The 14,121-nt window shown below is 31.0% G+C and overlaps 1 protein-coding gene across 1 annotated transcript; it reads left to right on the top strand.

The window, feature by feature from the left end:
- Window positions 1-2,844: 2,844 nt before the first annotated feature.
- Window positions 2,845-4,782, top strand: HELRODRAFT_165261 (hypothetical protein; the record flags this gene model as incomplete). Its single annotated transcript, XM_009031105.1, has 3 exons — window positions 2,845-2,924; window positions 3,158-3,916; window positions 4,179-4,782. The coding sequence occupies 3 exons, from the start codon at window positions 2,845-2,847 to the stop codon at window positions 4,780-4,782; spliced, it is 1,443 nt and encodes a 480-aa protein (XP_009029353.1).
- Window positions 4,783-14,121: the final 9,339 nt, after the last annotated feature.

The following is a 14,121-nucleotide window of genomic DNA, read 5'->3' as shown; positions in this document are numbered from 1 at the left end:
GGAGTAATATTATTCATCAGCTGTATTTCAGTAAAGTAATGTTGTTGCCACCAGAAACTTTCATGGTCGATAACTAAATAATAGTTAAATAAAAATAAATAATAAATAAATAAAAATAATAAAATAAATAATAATTTTAATTGAAATATATATAGCTACCCAGTGAATAGCAAAAAGAGTGTTGCTGATATTGAGACATTCTTAAACTGCCTGGCAACTGCAAGTGTGGCCGTTATAAAAAAGTTCCTAATTTTCAAACTGGGTTTAACCTCTGAATGGCAGGTAGGGATAGATATACACACATACCTTTCATTATTTTGATTATTTTATTACTTTAAATTTTCTCACAATCCCACTTCAATTTGTGGTGTGTAGTATATGCAACTGCATGTTGTTAACCATTTGTTTGCCATACTAATTGCGTTGTCATCATTATAATTGTTTGTTCATCATTATAATTGTTTGTTTGTCATAATAATTGTTCGTTCATCATATCAAATAATTATTTGTTTATCTTCTCAAATGTTTATCACCAGATTATTTTCTTCAGTGCCAGCGAGTGCTTATTTGAGACGTTGACCTTGCTGGACGTGGCCTACATCAAGCAATGGGACAGGGTGGGTTTCTAATTTATTCTCTCTTTTATAGATTCAGTTAGTTTTGGTTCATCATTGCAATATGAACCATCTTACTCAATAAGGACAATCAATTCATGTTTCTCAACCACCAATCACAAGGCCTCTCCGCTCATCCTCGACTACTACCTCATCAACCCACTCTACAAAGGCATCCAACTGTCGTACAACAACGATTATGTCTACAACAGCAACTGCTCTAAGAGAAAAGAGAATGCATCGTCGAGGAAATGTTCTCAAACTTCTTTTCGTACATGTTCCCTGGGGTCCAGAGTTGAGCAGCAACAATTTCAGCAACAGCCACAACAGAGTGAGCAACATCTACGTGAACAACAACCAAATCATCATGAGTGCCAACAACGACAACAACAACATATTCAACAACCGCAGTATGAACAAACTCAGAACAACACGAATTTTGATGCATCTAGTAGCAGTATGGCTTCCATTGAAACGTCAACAAACACCTCAAACAGTTTCAAAACGACAACAACTTCTTGTTTACCATCTTCATCGTCACATGCTGCTGCAACAACATCACCACAAGCAACAATAACAACAACATCGCCACAAACGACAACAACAACTTCCTCACCATCTCATTCCAATCTAAAAATCAGACTAACAAAATCGCAAATCAATGGATCATTTGTTAAGTTCACCCAGGCCGAAAATACTGCGAATTCAAATTTAATTTTTAATGATAGTTACAACAACAACAACAATAATAGCTATAGTTGCACTCCAAGAAAAAAACTGAGACTGCAAAATTACAGCGACAACAGCATGAAGAACGAGAAGAACAATGAACGAGCCTCTGTTGGAGATGGTGGAGATGTCTGTGATGAAGCTGGGATAGTTGCTAACAAAACCGACAACAGGAGTAGTTGTGCTGGTAATCAGGGGAATGGAACTTCCAGCAACAATGTCGGATTGGATAGTTCTTCACACATCTTTACTGACAATAATGCAAGCGCAACCATTCTGGTCACAGATAAAATTAACAGCAGCAAAAACAGTAACATTAATGTCAGCAATAGCAACAACAACACAAACATCAATGACATTATTAATGTTGGTAGCATGAATTACATGAATAATAATTTACTGAACTCAACAGACGATCTACAGGCATATCTTGCCAGTCTCTCAGCCCACATCACTAACAACAACGTTTTCGATGCAAATTCCAAATATATCCACAATAATATCAACAATCACGTCAACAATTACAACAACAATTGCAGCAACAATCGCAGTAACAATCACAGCAACGTTGATGATGTTGAAAGCAATGATAAGAATGATGATGATAATATATGTCAACCAGCAACAAACAAGGTCAACAAGTTAAGAAGCAGAAGGAAAAAAAATTCTATTATAAACAACGATGACAGCAGCAACAATAATAATAATGTTATAAGCAGCACTTTCAGCAACAACACTGATACAAATAGCAGCAACATCAACAACACAAACGACATCAACACCACCAACAACAACAACAGTGAAAACAGTACAGATACAAACAACAAAAGCAACAAAAAAACTAACAACAGAAAAACCAACAACAGTAGAAACATTAAGACCGACAACAATGAAGCTGCTGGCAAAGTTAGAAAATCAAAGAAGCGAAACAGCTATGGTCAGCTGTCCATCTATTCACTACTCAACAAAAAGTTTGCGCCCAGCCTTTCCATCAAGAAGGAACCATTCGAAGGTGACTGACTCCTTCTTCTAACTTGTGTCCACAAAATTTCTACATTCCTCTATTGTTCTATTCTTCTGTACTACTATTAATAATAAAAGTAATAATATAACTATTATTTTTTATGTTATTAAGTTAAAAGTTGTTGAACAAACTAGCAACACATTCATCTACTTATATTACTTCCATTAAAATATCTATGAGAGAAATTATATTTTGTTAATTATTGGTGGAGCATATGTCCCTGTACAATATTTTGGGTGACTGTACCTCTAATGCGATGTCATTTATGTGGCATGGTGTGATGAATTTAGCTTATTTTCATTTAAATAGTGAATAACAATGGAGATGAGAGCAACAACGAGCCAGCTGACGCACAAAACACCAGTCTTCTGACTTTCAGAGAGGAGGAGGAAGTTACAACAACAACAACGTTGCAACATCAACAACAGCAACTAATTCAACATCAACAACAACAACCAATTCGACAAAAACAACAACATGATCAACATCAACAACAGCAAGATTCTCGATGCTCTGCCGATAGCAACGACATTCATAACGGTACAAACAACACTGACGTCATCAACAACATAGAAAGCCAAGTTCATAATAACATTAGCACGGATAGTTTTACTAAAAATTCCAATGTTCCATCGTGTCCTTCGAACATTGTTACTGCCCCATCACAAAATTTAATTGCATGCAATCTGGTCGACTACAGCATCAACACGAATGCTAGCAACATCAACAATAGTGCTGGCAACATCAACCAGAGTGTAAGCTGCTTCAACACAACTGCTGACAACTTCAGAACAATAGTTGGCGACGAAAACAGTAGTGCTATTGTTGGCAACAACTTGTCTCGAGTTGATAAACCTTCTCAACAATCCAATTCAATGTTACCTGGCCAAATAGATCCATCCCTCTCATCTCTACCTTTCCAGTTCTTCTTTCAACCATTCTCTGCTGATCCTAATATTATTCCTCAAAATGCGAATTTGTCACAATTGTTGCAGCAACTACAACATCAATTACAACAACAACTACAACATTTGCAGCAGCAACAGCAAAAATCGGAACAGCAACAACAATTGCAACAGCAGCAACAATTGCCACAACAACAGCAACAATTGCAGCAACATGGTCGGTTCATTTTTTCCCCTTCCAATTCCATTTTCACTTTTCCGCCAAATGAACTATTAAACTCGTCTACACAGAATTTAAATAGCATCAACGATATCAGTGACAACAACAACACTATCAGCTATGACTCTAACGTCAACATTTGCAACATCAACAACAACAGTTATATCAATACATACTTGCAAAACAACAATCTTAGTGTTACTCACATTAATCTCAACAACAGTAACAACAGCAATGAGAACATCAACAGCAGCCAACACAATAACATCAGCACCAGCCGCAATAACAACAACAGTTTCAATAGCATCAACAACAACGACAACAGTTTCAACAGTAACAACAACATTAACACTAACCTCAACAACAGTGTCAACAACAGCATCATCAACAATGGTCTCAACCATACTGTTGACAGCCACAACAGGTTTGTTTAAGTGTTATTTTGAAATTAATTAAGTTAATTTTGTTAATTTTTCATCATTCAACAACTGTCTGCATGCTCTTTGCATGTAACGTTACTCACAGAATTCACAAAAGTATAATTTGTGTTATTAGTTCACTCTGTATTTTAAAATATTGTTATTTCATTTAATTAACATTGCTCAATTAACTATTTCATTAACTATATATTAATTAATTAATTAATTAATTAGTAAGCGTAATAATCTCAACATTATTGATCACAGCAGAAACAACATCAACAACAACAACTTCAACAACAGCATCAGCAACAACTTCAACAACAGCAGCAGCATCAACAACAACAACTTCAACAACAACTTCAACAACAACTTCAACAACAACTTCAACAACAGCATCAACAACAACATCAACACATCGAGGGTTTTTTCACCATTGTTTGCAGCTGACGATGATGAAGATGACGATGATGAGGAGGATGATGATGATAGAGTAAGAAACTCAAAACCTTTCATTCCCCGTTCAGCGTTCGAACATGATGACGTCAACCAACCAACATCTAACACAACTCAGCTGGCAGCTACACTAAACAATAGCAGCAGCTGTAGCAGCAGCATAAGCAGCATTTACAACAGCAATTTAAATAATGGCGCCCATAACAACAAAAAAAACAACAGCTACAACAACAACAGCGTTCTGAGTTTGAACTATAGCAACAGCTTTATGAATAACAACTGTTGCAACACTGACAACGATAACGACGACAACAAAAACAGCAGGACCGCTTGTGGCGACGACAACGATGATTCATCTGTGAATGGTTCCTTTAACAGTGAGGGTACAGAATTGGTTGTTGATGGTTCCATGTAAAGTCCGTACGTGCGTGTCTGTCTGTCTGTGTGTGTATGTGTGTGCTTGTGTGTTCGAACTTATCTACTAACTGTTCATATACTTGCCATTTATATATATATATAATATATATATCGGTGTTGTGTATGTGTTTGTACATACCTATATGTGTGCTTGTATGCGTTCATTTTCAAACATGTGTGCTGGTAAGTGTGTGTAAGATGAAAATTGTGTAACTTTGAATCTATATAATTTGTCCAATTTTTTTTTATTACTGTCATCATTGTTTTTTGTTATTATTATTTTTTCATCTTTAGAAGTCCTGACAGTTCTTGTTATTCTAGTTCATAGCCATTAATTTCAGTATTTTTATATTAAATTAAAATTTAACAATGAAATTTAAAAAAATTTTCCAGATAATTTTTGTCGAAATAATTATTCAATTTTATTTAATTTATCTTTGTTACTTCCTCTCTTTATCTCTCTCTTTCTCTCTCTTTCCCTCTCTCTCTCTCTCTCTCTCTCTCTCTCTATATATATATATATATATATATATATATATATATATGCATATAAATATTATAAATTTATGCTTATCATATCAAAAATTATGTGTATCTTATGCAAAGTTTAATTTCATTTTTTTGTATGATGAAAAGGAATGGATTGATCTTTCTTCTCTCTCTCCTCTCTTTCTATTTATTTTTCTTTCTCTCATTCTCTTTCTCTGTCTCCATATGTCTTTCGTTTTCTTTACCTACTTACTTGCTTTCATACCTATTTTTATAAATCTACATTTTCTGGAATAAAAAAATCATTGTTGTTGTTGGATTAGATCTTTTTTACTTCTTTTTCTAGTACTGCACTGAAATAGTTTTAATGAGTTTTTAAATGTTTCCTCTCTCTTCTCTTCCTCCCCTCTCTTTTTCTCTCTTTCATATTCTTATATTGATATTTTGATTGTATGCGCGTGTTTTTGTATAGTTTGTAGCTAGCTTTTAATCATGAGTTTACTCTATATATATATATATATATATGTGTGTGTGTGTGTGTGTGTGTGTGTGTGTGTGTGTGTGTGTGTGTGTGTGTGTGTGTGTGTGTGTGTGTGTGTATGTGTGTGTAGGAAGGAGACCATATTTTATACAGTTATGTATGAATTCTACCGAATTGTTGGCATTAATCAATTTAAAGTTTGTCTTTTCAATTTTTCTTACTAGAATTTTTTGGAAATTGTTTAATTAATTTACTCATAAATATACTTCAAGGCTTAAATTTCATAAAAAGTTGACAAATCTAATTAGAACGAATAGTAATGAATAAACGGATCGGTTTATTAATCTCAGTAAACACTGATAAACAAAAAGAATTTTTAAATTTAGGATTAAACGGTCATATTTTACAGAAACCGAATATTGAAAAAACAATTGAAATTGAAAAACTGATGGTGCAAATAAACAAGACAGAACGACAAACCAAGATTAAAAGGAATTCGAAATCGCGGTTGAGCTGCAAGCTGAAGCCAAGAAACCAAGAGGCAGTTTTTAAAGCAAACTTCTAGCAAATGATCTTAGAACTGCTGCAAAGGAATTGAAAGAAAATGAAAAAATTATCATTCGCCGTACAGTCAAGTCCAATCAATTTGCATGATGAATTTGGATAACAACTGTTTTATCAAATTTTCATGATGAACTTGGATAATAATTCTATTTTCCATAACTTGAACAATTTCCAGAAAATTCTAGTAAGGAAAATTGAAAATACAAACCATAAATTGATTAATGCCAACAATTCGGTAGATTTCATACAAATCTATCTATATATGCATCTATATATTATATTTACAGTGTTGTATTTTATACAATGCTATATAAAATATGGTCTCTTTCAAACATATATATATATTATAGGCGAATATATATATATATGTATATATATATATATACATATATATATATATATATATTGGATTAAGACTGTCAGAAATGTTGTTATTAATGAAAATCACGGCCTGTTTAATTTTTCTAACGGTAGAAGTCAATAACAACCATTAGAATTTACGACTAGCCGAATCAATACTCATAGGACCAAGACATCCGATAGTAAATATTCAACAACGCGCAATTGGAATCCTTCCCACTAATAAATTTATAAACAGGGGAATCATCGAAAATGACGACAAGTAAAAGGGTCATACTGCACAAAGTTGAAGATCGTAATAATATATAATAGCATGAGCATTTGGTCACATACACAACTTATCAGTTCGAACACCGATGATGGGTAGACATAGAGGAGTGCCGAAAAAAACTTTTTTGTTCTATCGTGTTAAAATGTTCTTTCATGCTTAAAATAAAAAAAAATTTTGGTTTTGAACTCAAGAAACTTGACAATGATTAACGATCTACCGTTAGAAAAATCGACAAATTAAACAGGAAGCTAACCAACGCGGAACATGCTGTGATTTTCATCGAGGATTGCATATTTATATATATGTATGTACGAATAAACAAATTTGTTTCAATTAAGAAGGGTAAAACTTTTTTGAATTTTTTCTTTATATTTTTGTTGTAAATTATAAATTGTGTAACATATAATCTCACACACATATATGTAAATATGTGTATGTATGTATATACATAAAGTTGTGTGATTAATATATATATATATGTGTGTGTGTGTGTGTGTGTGTGTGTGTGTGTGTGTGTGTGTGTGTGAATGTGTGTGTGTGTGTGTGTGTACAATTTTACTTACAATAACTTCACAACAATCTTATCGTTAAACCTTAATGGCCATGATCATCATTATATCATTATCACATCGCGTCACAATCTGAATAATAACATCATTTATAAGTTATCATCGATTCTATCCATTTTATCATTTTTTACACGATATGGAGTTGTCAACGATCAGCTGTTATATTCATTTTATCTCATCTTATGCTATCCAGTTACATTAATTTTATCTATTATCTTATCTATTTGCATTGATTTTGCTTGAAGTAGTGCCATGTGCATATTTACTGGAGAAGCACCGAATATTTGCCCGAAATTTGATTTTCGGCTGAGGCTTCTGACATTTCTAAAAGACGAATAGTGCAACTTTCGTTCAAGCCATCGATGTTTTTGGATTTTATTTAGAACAATAGTTGTTGGCTCATCATTAGTAGGAATTTATTTTGACCATCATTACTATTAAAAAATCTGAATTTGACCAAGAGATGAAATATCATTTCAATATAAAATCGTTGGATAGACATGATTTGCCTACCTGCTCAGTTTTTCACTAGCTTGTGTTTTTTATTCTAAGAAAATGAATTTTATTTTTTTAATTTCGGCTGGATTTACTATTTGACCCTCCGCCTAATTTGTTATTATTTTTAATTTATTGAATTTATTAAAGAGATATTTTTTCATTAATTTATAAAATTAATTTCTATCCTTTTTTTTCTTCAAGTTTTTGGACGTGATTGTTTCTATAAATAAATTTTAAAAAGTAGAATAGTTTAGGTGTTATGTATGGCATACCTACGCTCACCTTACATCACATTGATTATAAAGTACAGATACACTTAACATCAATATATACGCATACAAACAAACACATGTAGAACCTGTACTTGCGTACATGCTCACGTACATAAGTACATACATACCCACACATGCACAGACAGAAAGACGTACATGCACACACAGACATACAGACAGACAAGCAATTTAATGTTTTAAACAATTTTTGAACACAAAAATAAAAAATGCAAGATGGATGGAATAACCACACGCAAATCATTGGACATAGCCATATATATATATATATAGAATATAACACCATTATATGATTACATGCTATTATTATTTTATATTCCATATATATGGACATAGCCTACTTAATGAAATGATTCGAAATGAAATTTTTTTTGCTCTTCAAAATTTAGAAATAATAAGAAGGTAGGCTGACCATAGTGAAGTTCGTAAAAGAACTCATCTAGTATTGCCGCCTAAACAGAGATCAAAAATATTGTTTTCAGTTTTCAACATAAATAGTCGGAAATATTATGGCTGATAAGCAATTCACGGACGTGTCAGTTGTCAGTATCGTTAGTTAGCAAACGACTTAACCATGCTAGTAAAATTAGGTTAGAAAGAATGAAGTTTTGTTTAGTTTCATGAACTATTTCGCGAGAATCGTTAGAAGATTGAACTGATGACACAATTTTTTGTGTTTGTGGATTTTTGTGTTTTTATTACCATGCAGTCGCTTGCATCGGCGCTTTGTTATTATTATCAACGAAATAGTTGAATTAAACTTTTATATAAGACAGTATGGAGTTACGTAGAGTTGCGCATTTCTGGCTGAGCTTTTTCATATTCACAATTTATCTTGCATATGTTGCTCGAATTATTCTTCGGTGACTCGCTCACTCAATCATTTATTTCTTATTCGGTGGATGTGGGGGTGTTATAGCTTTGTGGACATTTGCCATCTTTTTTTCTCCCTTATGAACGGCTGCCTTGGCGTAACGAATAAGCTTTCTTCAGTTTTTATTTCTTTTATTTCTTGATTCTTGTTATTTTTGATGATTCATATTATTATATGTATGAAGTAATTCATTTATCGTTTGCATTAAATTTAAAAATTATTATTAATTAATAAATGAATGAATGAACGAGCGAATGAATGAATGAACGAGCGAATGAATGAACGAGCGAATGAATGAACGAGTGAATGAATGGATTAATGGATAAAGGAATGAATGAATGAATGAATAAATGAACCATTTGTGTAGCATTCAACGGGTTTGTACCTGTGATGAGCGAGTGGAAGAAAGTCAAAAACAACTTGCACCGAGTGTATTTATTAAAATAATAAATAGAATAATTATCATAAGTATTTATCTTTATTATTATTATCATTCTAGTGTTTTTTAATACAAAAAATATGTTTTAATTTCAGATTTGTAATTTCAAAATTAAAAACAATTTGTCATTAAAGTTATATATATATATATATATATATATATTATTATTATTAAGAAACATTTATATATATATATATAAACGACAAGTTAATATAATGATGAGTATATAGTGGATAATATTTCCTTTTAAAAATATAATAGGTTGTTATTACGTTAAAAGTTATATTAACACGTCTTATATGTGTTTGTGTGCGTGTGTGTGCGCGCGCGTGTGTGTGTGGCGTGTTACACTTATAAGCTAGTTATTAATCTATTTTGCACAGCAGGTAGTAACGTATTTTTGATAAAGTTTGTAAATTATAACTATAATTTTAACAATGAATTGAAAGGGCAATGAAGAAGGAAAAGTACACAAACACTCACTCACACACACGCACACGCAGACACACGTATATAGTTAAATATTAATTATAATTAATAATTGCAAAAGAAATAATGGTCAAACATTGCGTGTAATCAGGCACAAACCAAACGTTGAAAATATTTAAATTTAAAATAAATAAATTTTTTAAATAAAAACATAAATAAATTAATTAAAATATAAATAAACTGATAAATAATTAGTTTAATAAAAATATGAATTGATAAATGAACAAATTAGTTAAAAACTTAATTAATTGCATTTAATTAACTGGTCGTTCAACAGTTTATCATGAAAGAGTCTTTTAATGTTGAAAACGACGAAAAAATTGTTAACAAATCAAAAATGCGGATAGTTTTTTGGGTATTTTTGAGTTTGAGTTTGTGTATGTGTGCGTGTATGAGTGTGTTTTGTATCAGTTAATGTGTACATTTATTTACATCATATATATATATATATACACATATATATATATATACATATATATATATATATATAAGTATTGTATGAATTTTACCGAACTGTTAGCATCAATCAATTTAAAGTTTGCTTTTTCAATTTTTCTTACTAGAATTTTCTGGAAATTGTTTAATTTATTGAAAATAGAATTATCCAAGTTCATGAAATCATTTAGTGAAACTGTTGTTATCCAAATTCATTTTTATCCAAATTTATCCAAATGATGTTAAATTGATGTTAGAACAGTTAATATTATGAAATCATTTAGTCTGTAATTAAGGTGACCAGCAATGCCCAATAGAATCACTGTATGCAATTAAATAAACGAATCGATTAGCGTTAACGAAATCTTAACGCAAATGTAACAACAATGACTGTCTAACGAGCAAGTTTTTAATTTAATTGTTTATTGCACACACACACACGCATATACAAACACGTTCTGTATTTCCATATAGATATATAAAACTAATCACCACACACACACACACACACACACACACACACATACAACACATTTGCACACATACATACACACACACACACACACACATAGATACACTCACAGAAGACACATCCATACACGATGCACACACGAATATGGCTACGTATTTTATTATGCTCATTCTGTTCCATTTTATACGTATAAATAAATAAAACTTGAAATAGTATATTATTTACTAGCATTACCATACATGCAAACATTGCATTGATGAATTATGAATTACTGAATTATGTCTTTACGCTGAATTGTTTATAAAATCTATACACAGCACTAACATTATCTGGCTATATTTATCTCAAAGAAATTCACAAATTTACCAACGTCAGATTCACGGTTGTTATTATGTCTCTTTCTTTTTTTTCTTTCAACTAACACGACCATCTCGTGCCAATAAAAATACTATGTTCGTTATCAATCATTACACATATTAGATGAAAATGACAAACTTTTTGGTCTTATTTATGGTTGAATTCATTTTGAAATGTAAAATCAGGATTTAGAATTTAAATTCAGGATTTAGAATTTAAATTCAGGATTTAGAATTTAGATTCATGATTTGGAATTTAATAAATAATAATAATCTCAGGTTGTTGTTACGCGTTCTATGGCGAAAATTATGTAAAATGGCACCGAGGTCAATAATCTCTGTCTGAAGAATATTATTTTTATCAGTTATAAATGCTCTGTTGTAAGGTGGGACGCAATTTTGTAAGCAGTGTTAAAGGCTGCTGGTTCGATTCAAGTTAAAGATGTCTATAGGTTTTTAGATCTTGTAAGAATGTAACATGCCGACCGCAAAGGTTATTAAAGGTTCAAAATAAAATTTCACTTTTCAAATTTCCTGAATGCGATTGTTCAATCAATCGATCGATCACTCAATCAATTAAACAATCAGTCAGTCAGTCATTCAATCATATTTACTTGGCGTTATTTTATAGAATTGAAAGTAGCTCCACGCATTTAGCTACTTGAAAACCGAAAAAAAGATGACACATACGTGACCAAAAGTAAAACAAATTGATTTGAAAAGATGAATAAAAACATTGAATAAATTAAATATCATTAAAACATGGATAAGTAAACTATGATTAAAATAATTATAAACTCACTGATAATGTGTAACATCGTGATGCTAATGTATGTGTATAAATATCGTAAATAACTATCAATAATAATAATAATAATCGACAATTCAGTTTAATAAATAAATATAAATTTATAAATTCGGATAAATAAATAAATAAATATAAATTTATAAATTCGGATAAATATAAACAAACGTTAATTATTATGACAGATGATGACGATGATAAGACCGATGATGACGATGATAACGATCGACAACGATCATCATCGACAACGATGTATACATATATTGTATTTTGTACATATATACGGTGTATACATATATTGTATTGTATACATCTATATATATATATATATATATTGACGGTGTATGCATATATTGTATTGTATACATATATACATTGTATTGTACTTATACCCGTTTTGAGTACTTGAAACATTAAAGTTTTATACATTACATGATAAAACAGTATACATCATGTTATACAGTTATTTATCAATGTACCATCGATAACATCTACAACTTATATATATATACATATATATGATATATATATATATATATATATATATATATATATATATTGTTATCATCGAAATGTGGTTGAAGTTTTTACGTCTATTGATTCTACATGGCAGTAGAGATTTTAAAAACTCGAACAACATAGATTATTACTAATTTTACAATTATTATTATTATATATATATATCATAAATACACACACACACACACATATATATATATATATATATATCTATATATATATATATATATATATATTATAATAAGTTATCTAATAACTCATCTGATAAATTTTTACATGGCTACTTTCCAAGCGTCGGCGGCCAGTATGACCGTGGACACATGTCAGTGTGGACTTCCAACGTACAGGCATACTACGCCTTAAGTCCCACTTGCCACTTTACTGGCTCTTGTAAGCTACTTTAAAAACATGCTCATCGTTATTTTCTGCTATTACAATTCAACTTCTCTGCCATAAAGTCTGGGTCTGGTTAGGTTTTTAGTTGCGGACAGATGATATTCGAACCAGGTCGTGGCGAAATAACGACGAGGCATGGCGCTTCTACCGTCTGAGCTAACTCGCCAAAATAATGATATATTTTAGTGCCGTTTAGTTATTATTATTATTATTACTATAAATTATACTGTTGTATATATTATTATTTATGTTATAATTTTTATTCATACTCGACAAGATCATTACATTTTTTAACTCGTGGACGACAAATGAAGTGAATGCCGATGGATGGATGGATGAATAGAGGGTAACATCTTTAGCGAAACTCACGCCAAATGCATGTCCTTAATCACAACATCTATTAACCTATCTGTTAGTTAAAATATCTGTGAATCATAATATATAAATAATTTGTTAATAATATTAAAAACTGTATAATTTTCTTACGTTTAATTATTACATTTAATTATATCTAATTATGTTTCTAGCAGTGACGATGATGATGGGAATGATGATGATGATATCCAGCAGTAACAATGAAATTGTCAGCGTTTTAACTTAACTATTTATATAACTCGAATTAATTAATTGATCAATTAACTAATTAATTAACTGATTTTCAACAATAAATTAACAAATTGGAAAAAAATTAATTGAAAAATTAAAAAAAAAATTAAAACAGAGTGGCAGCAATGTGAAGAGTTAAATAAGGTTATGAGATAAATAAGGTCCGTTTTGTTTCTAAAAACTTTTCAAGTGTCTTCTCCAAATTAAAAAATTTTACTTTATGATGGAATTTTTGTTTTTTATATTTTCTATTTTCTCTCTCTTTCTCTCTCTCTCTCTCTCTCTCTCTCTCTTTATCTAACTATCTGTCTATCTAGCTATTTTTATTTAGCTATCTGTCTATCTAGCTATCTCTCTGTCTATCTTCTTCATCTTTTTTGTTTCCTTTTCCATCTTTCTCCTCTTTTTTGTTTCCTTTTCCATC

Source organism: Helobdella robusta (genome assembly GCF_000326865.2).
Source record: "Helobdella robusta unplaced genomic scaffold HELROscaffold_7, whole genome shotgun sequence".
Lineage (NCBI taxonomy): Eukaryota > Metazoa > Annelida > Clitellata > Rhynchobdellida > Glossiphoniidae > Helobdella > Helobdella robusta.
The sequence above is the reverse complement of the archived record's forward strand: the minus strand, read 5'-3'. Positions and strand labels throughout refer to the sequence as shown.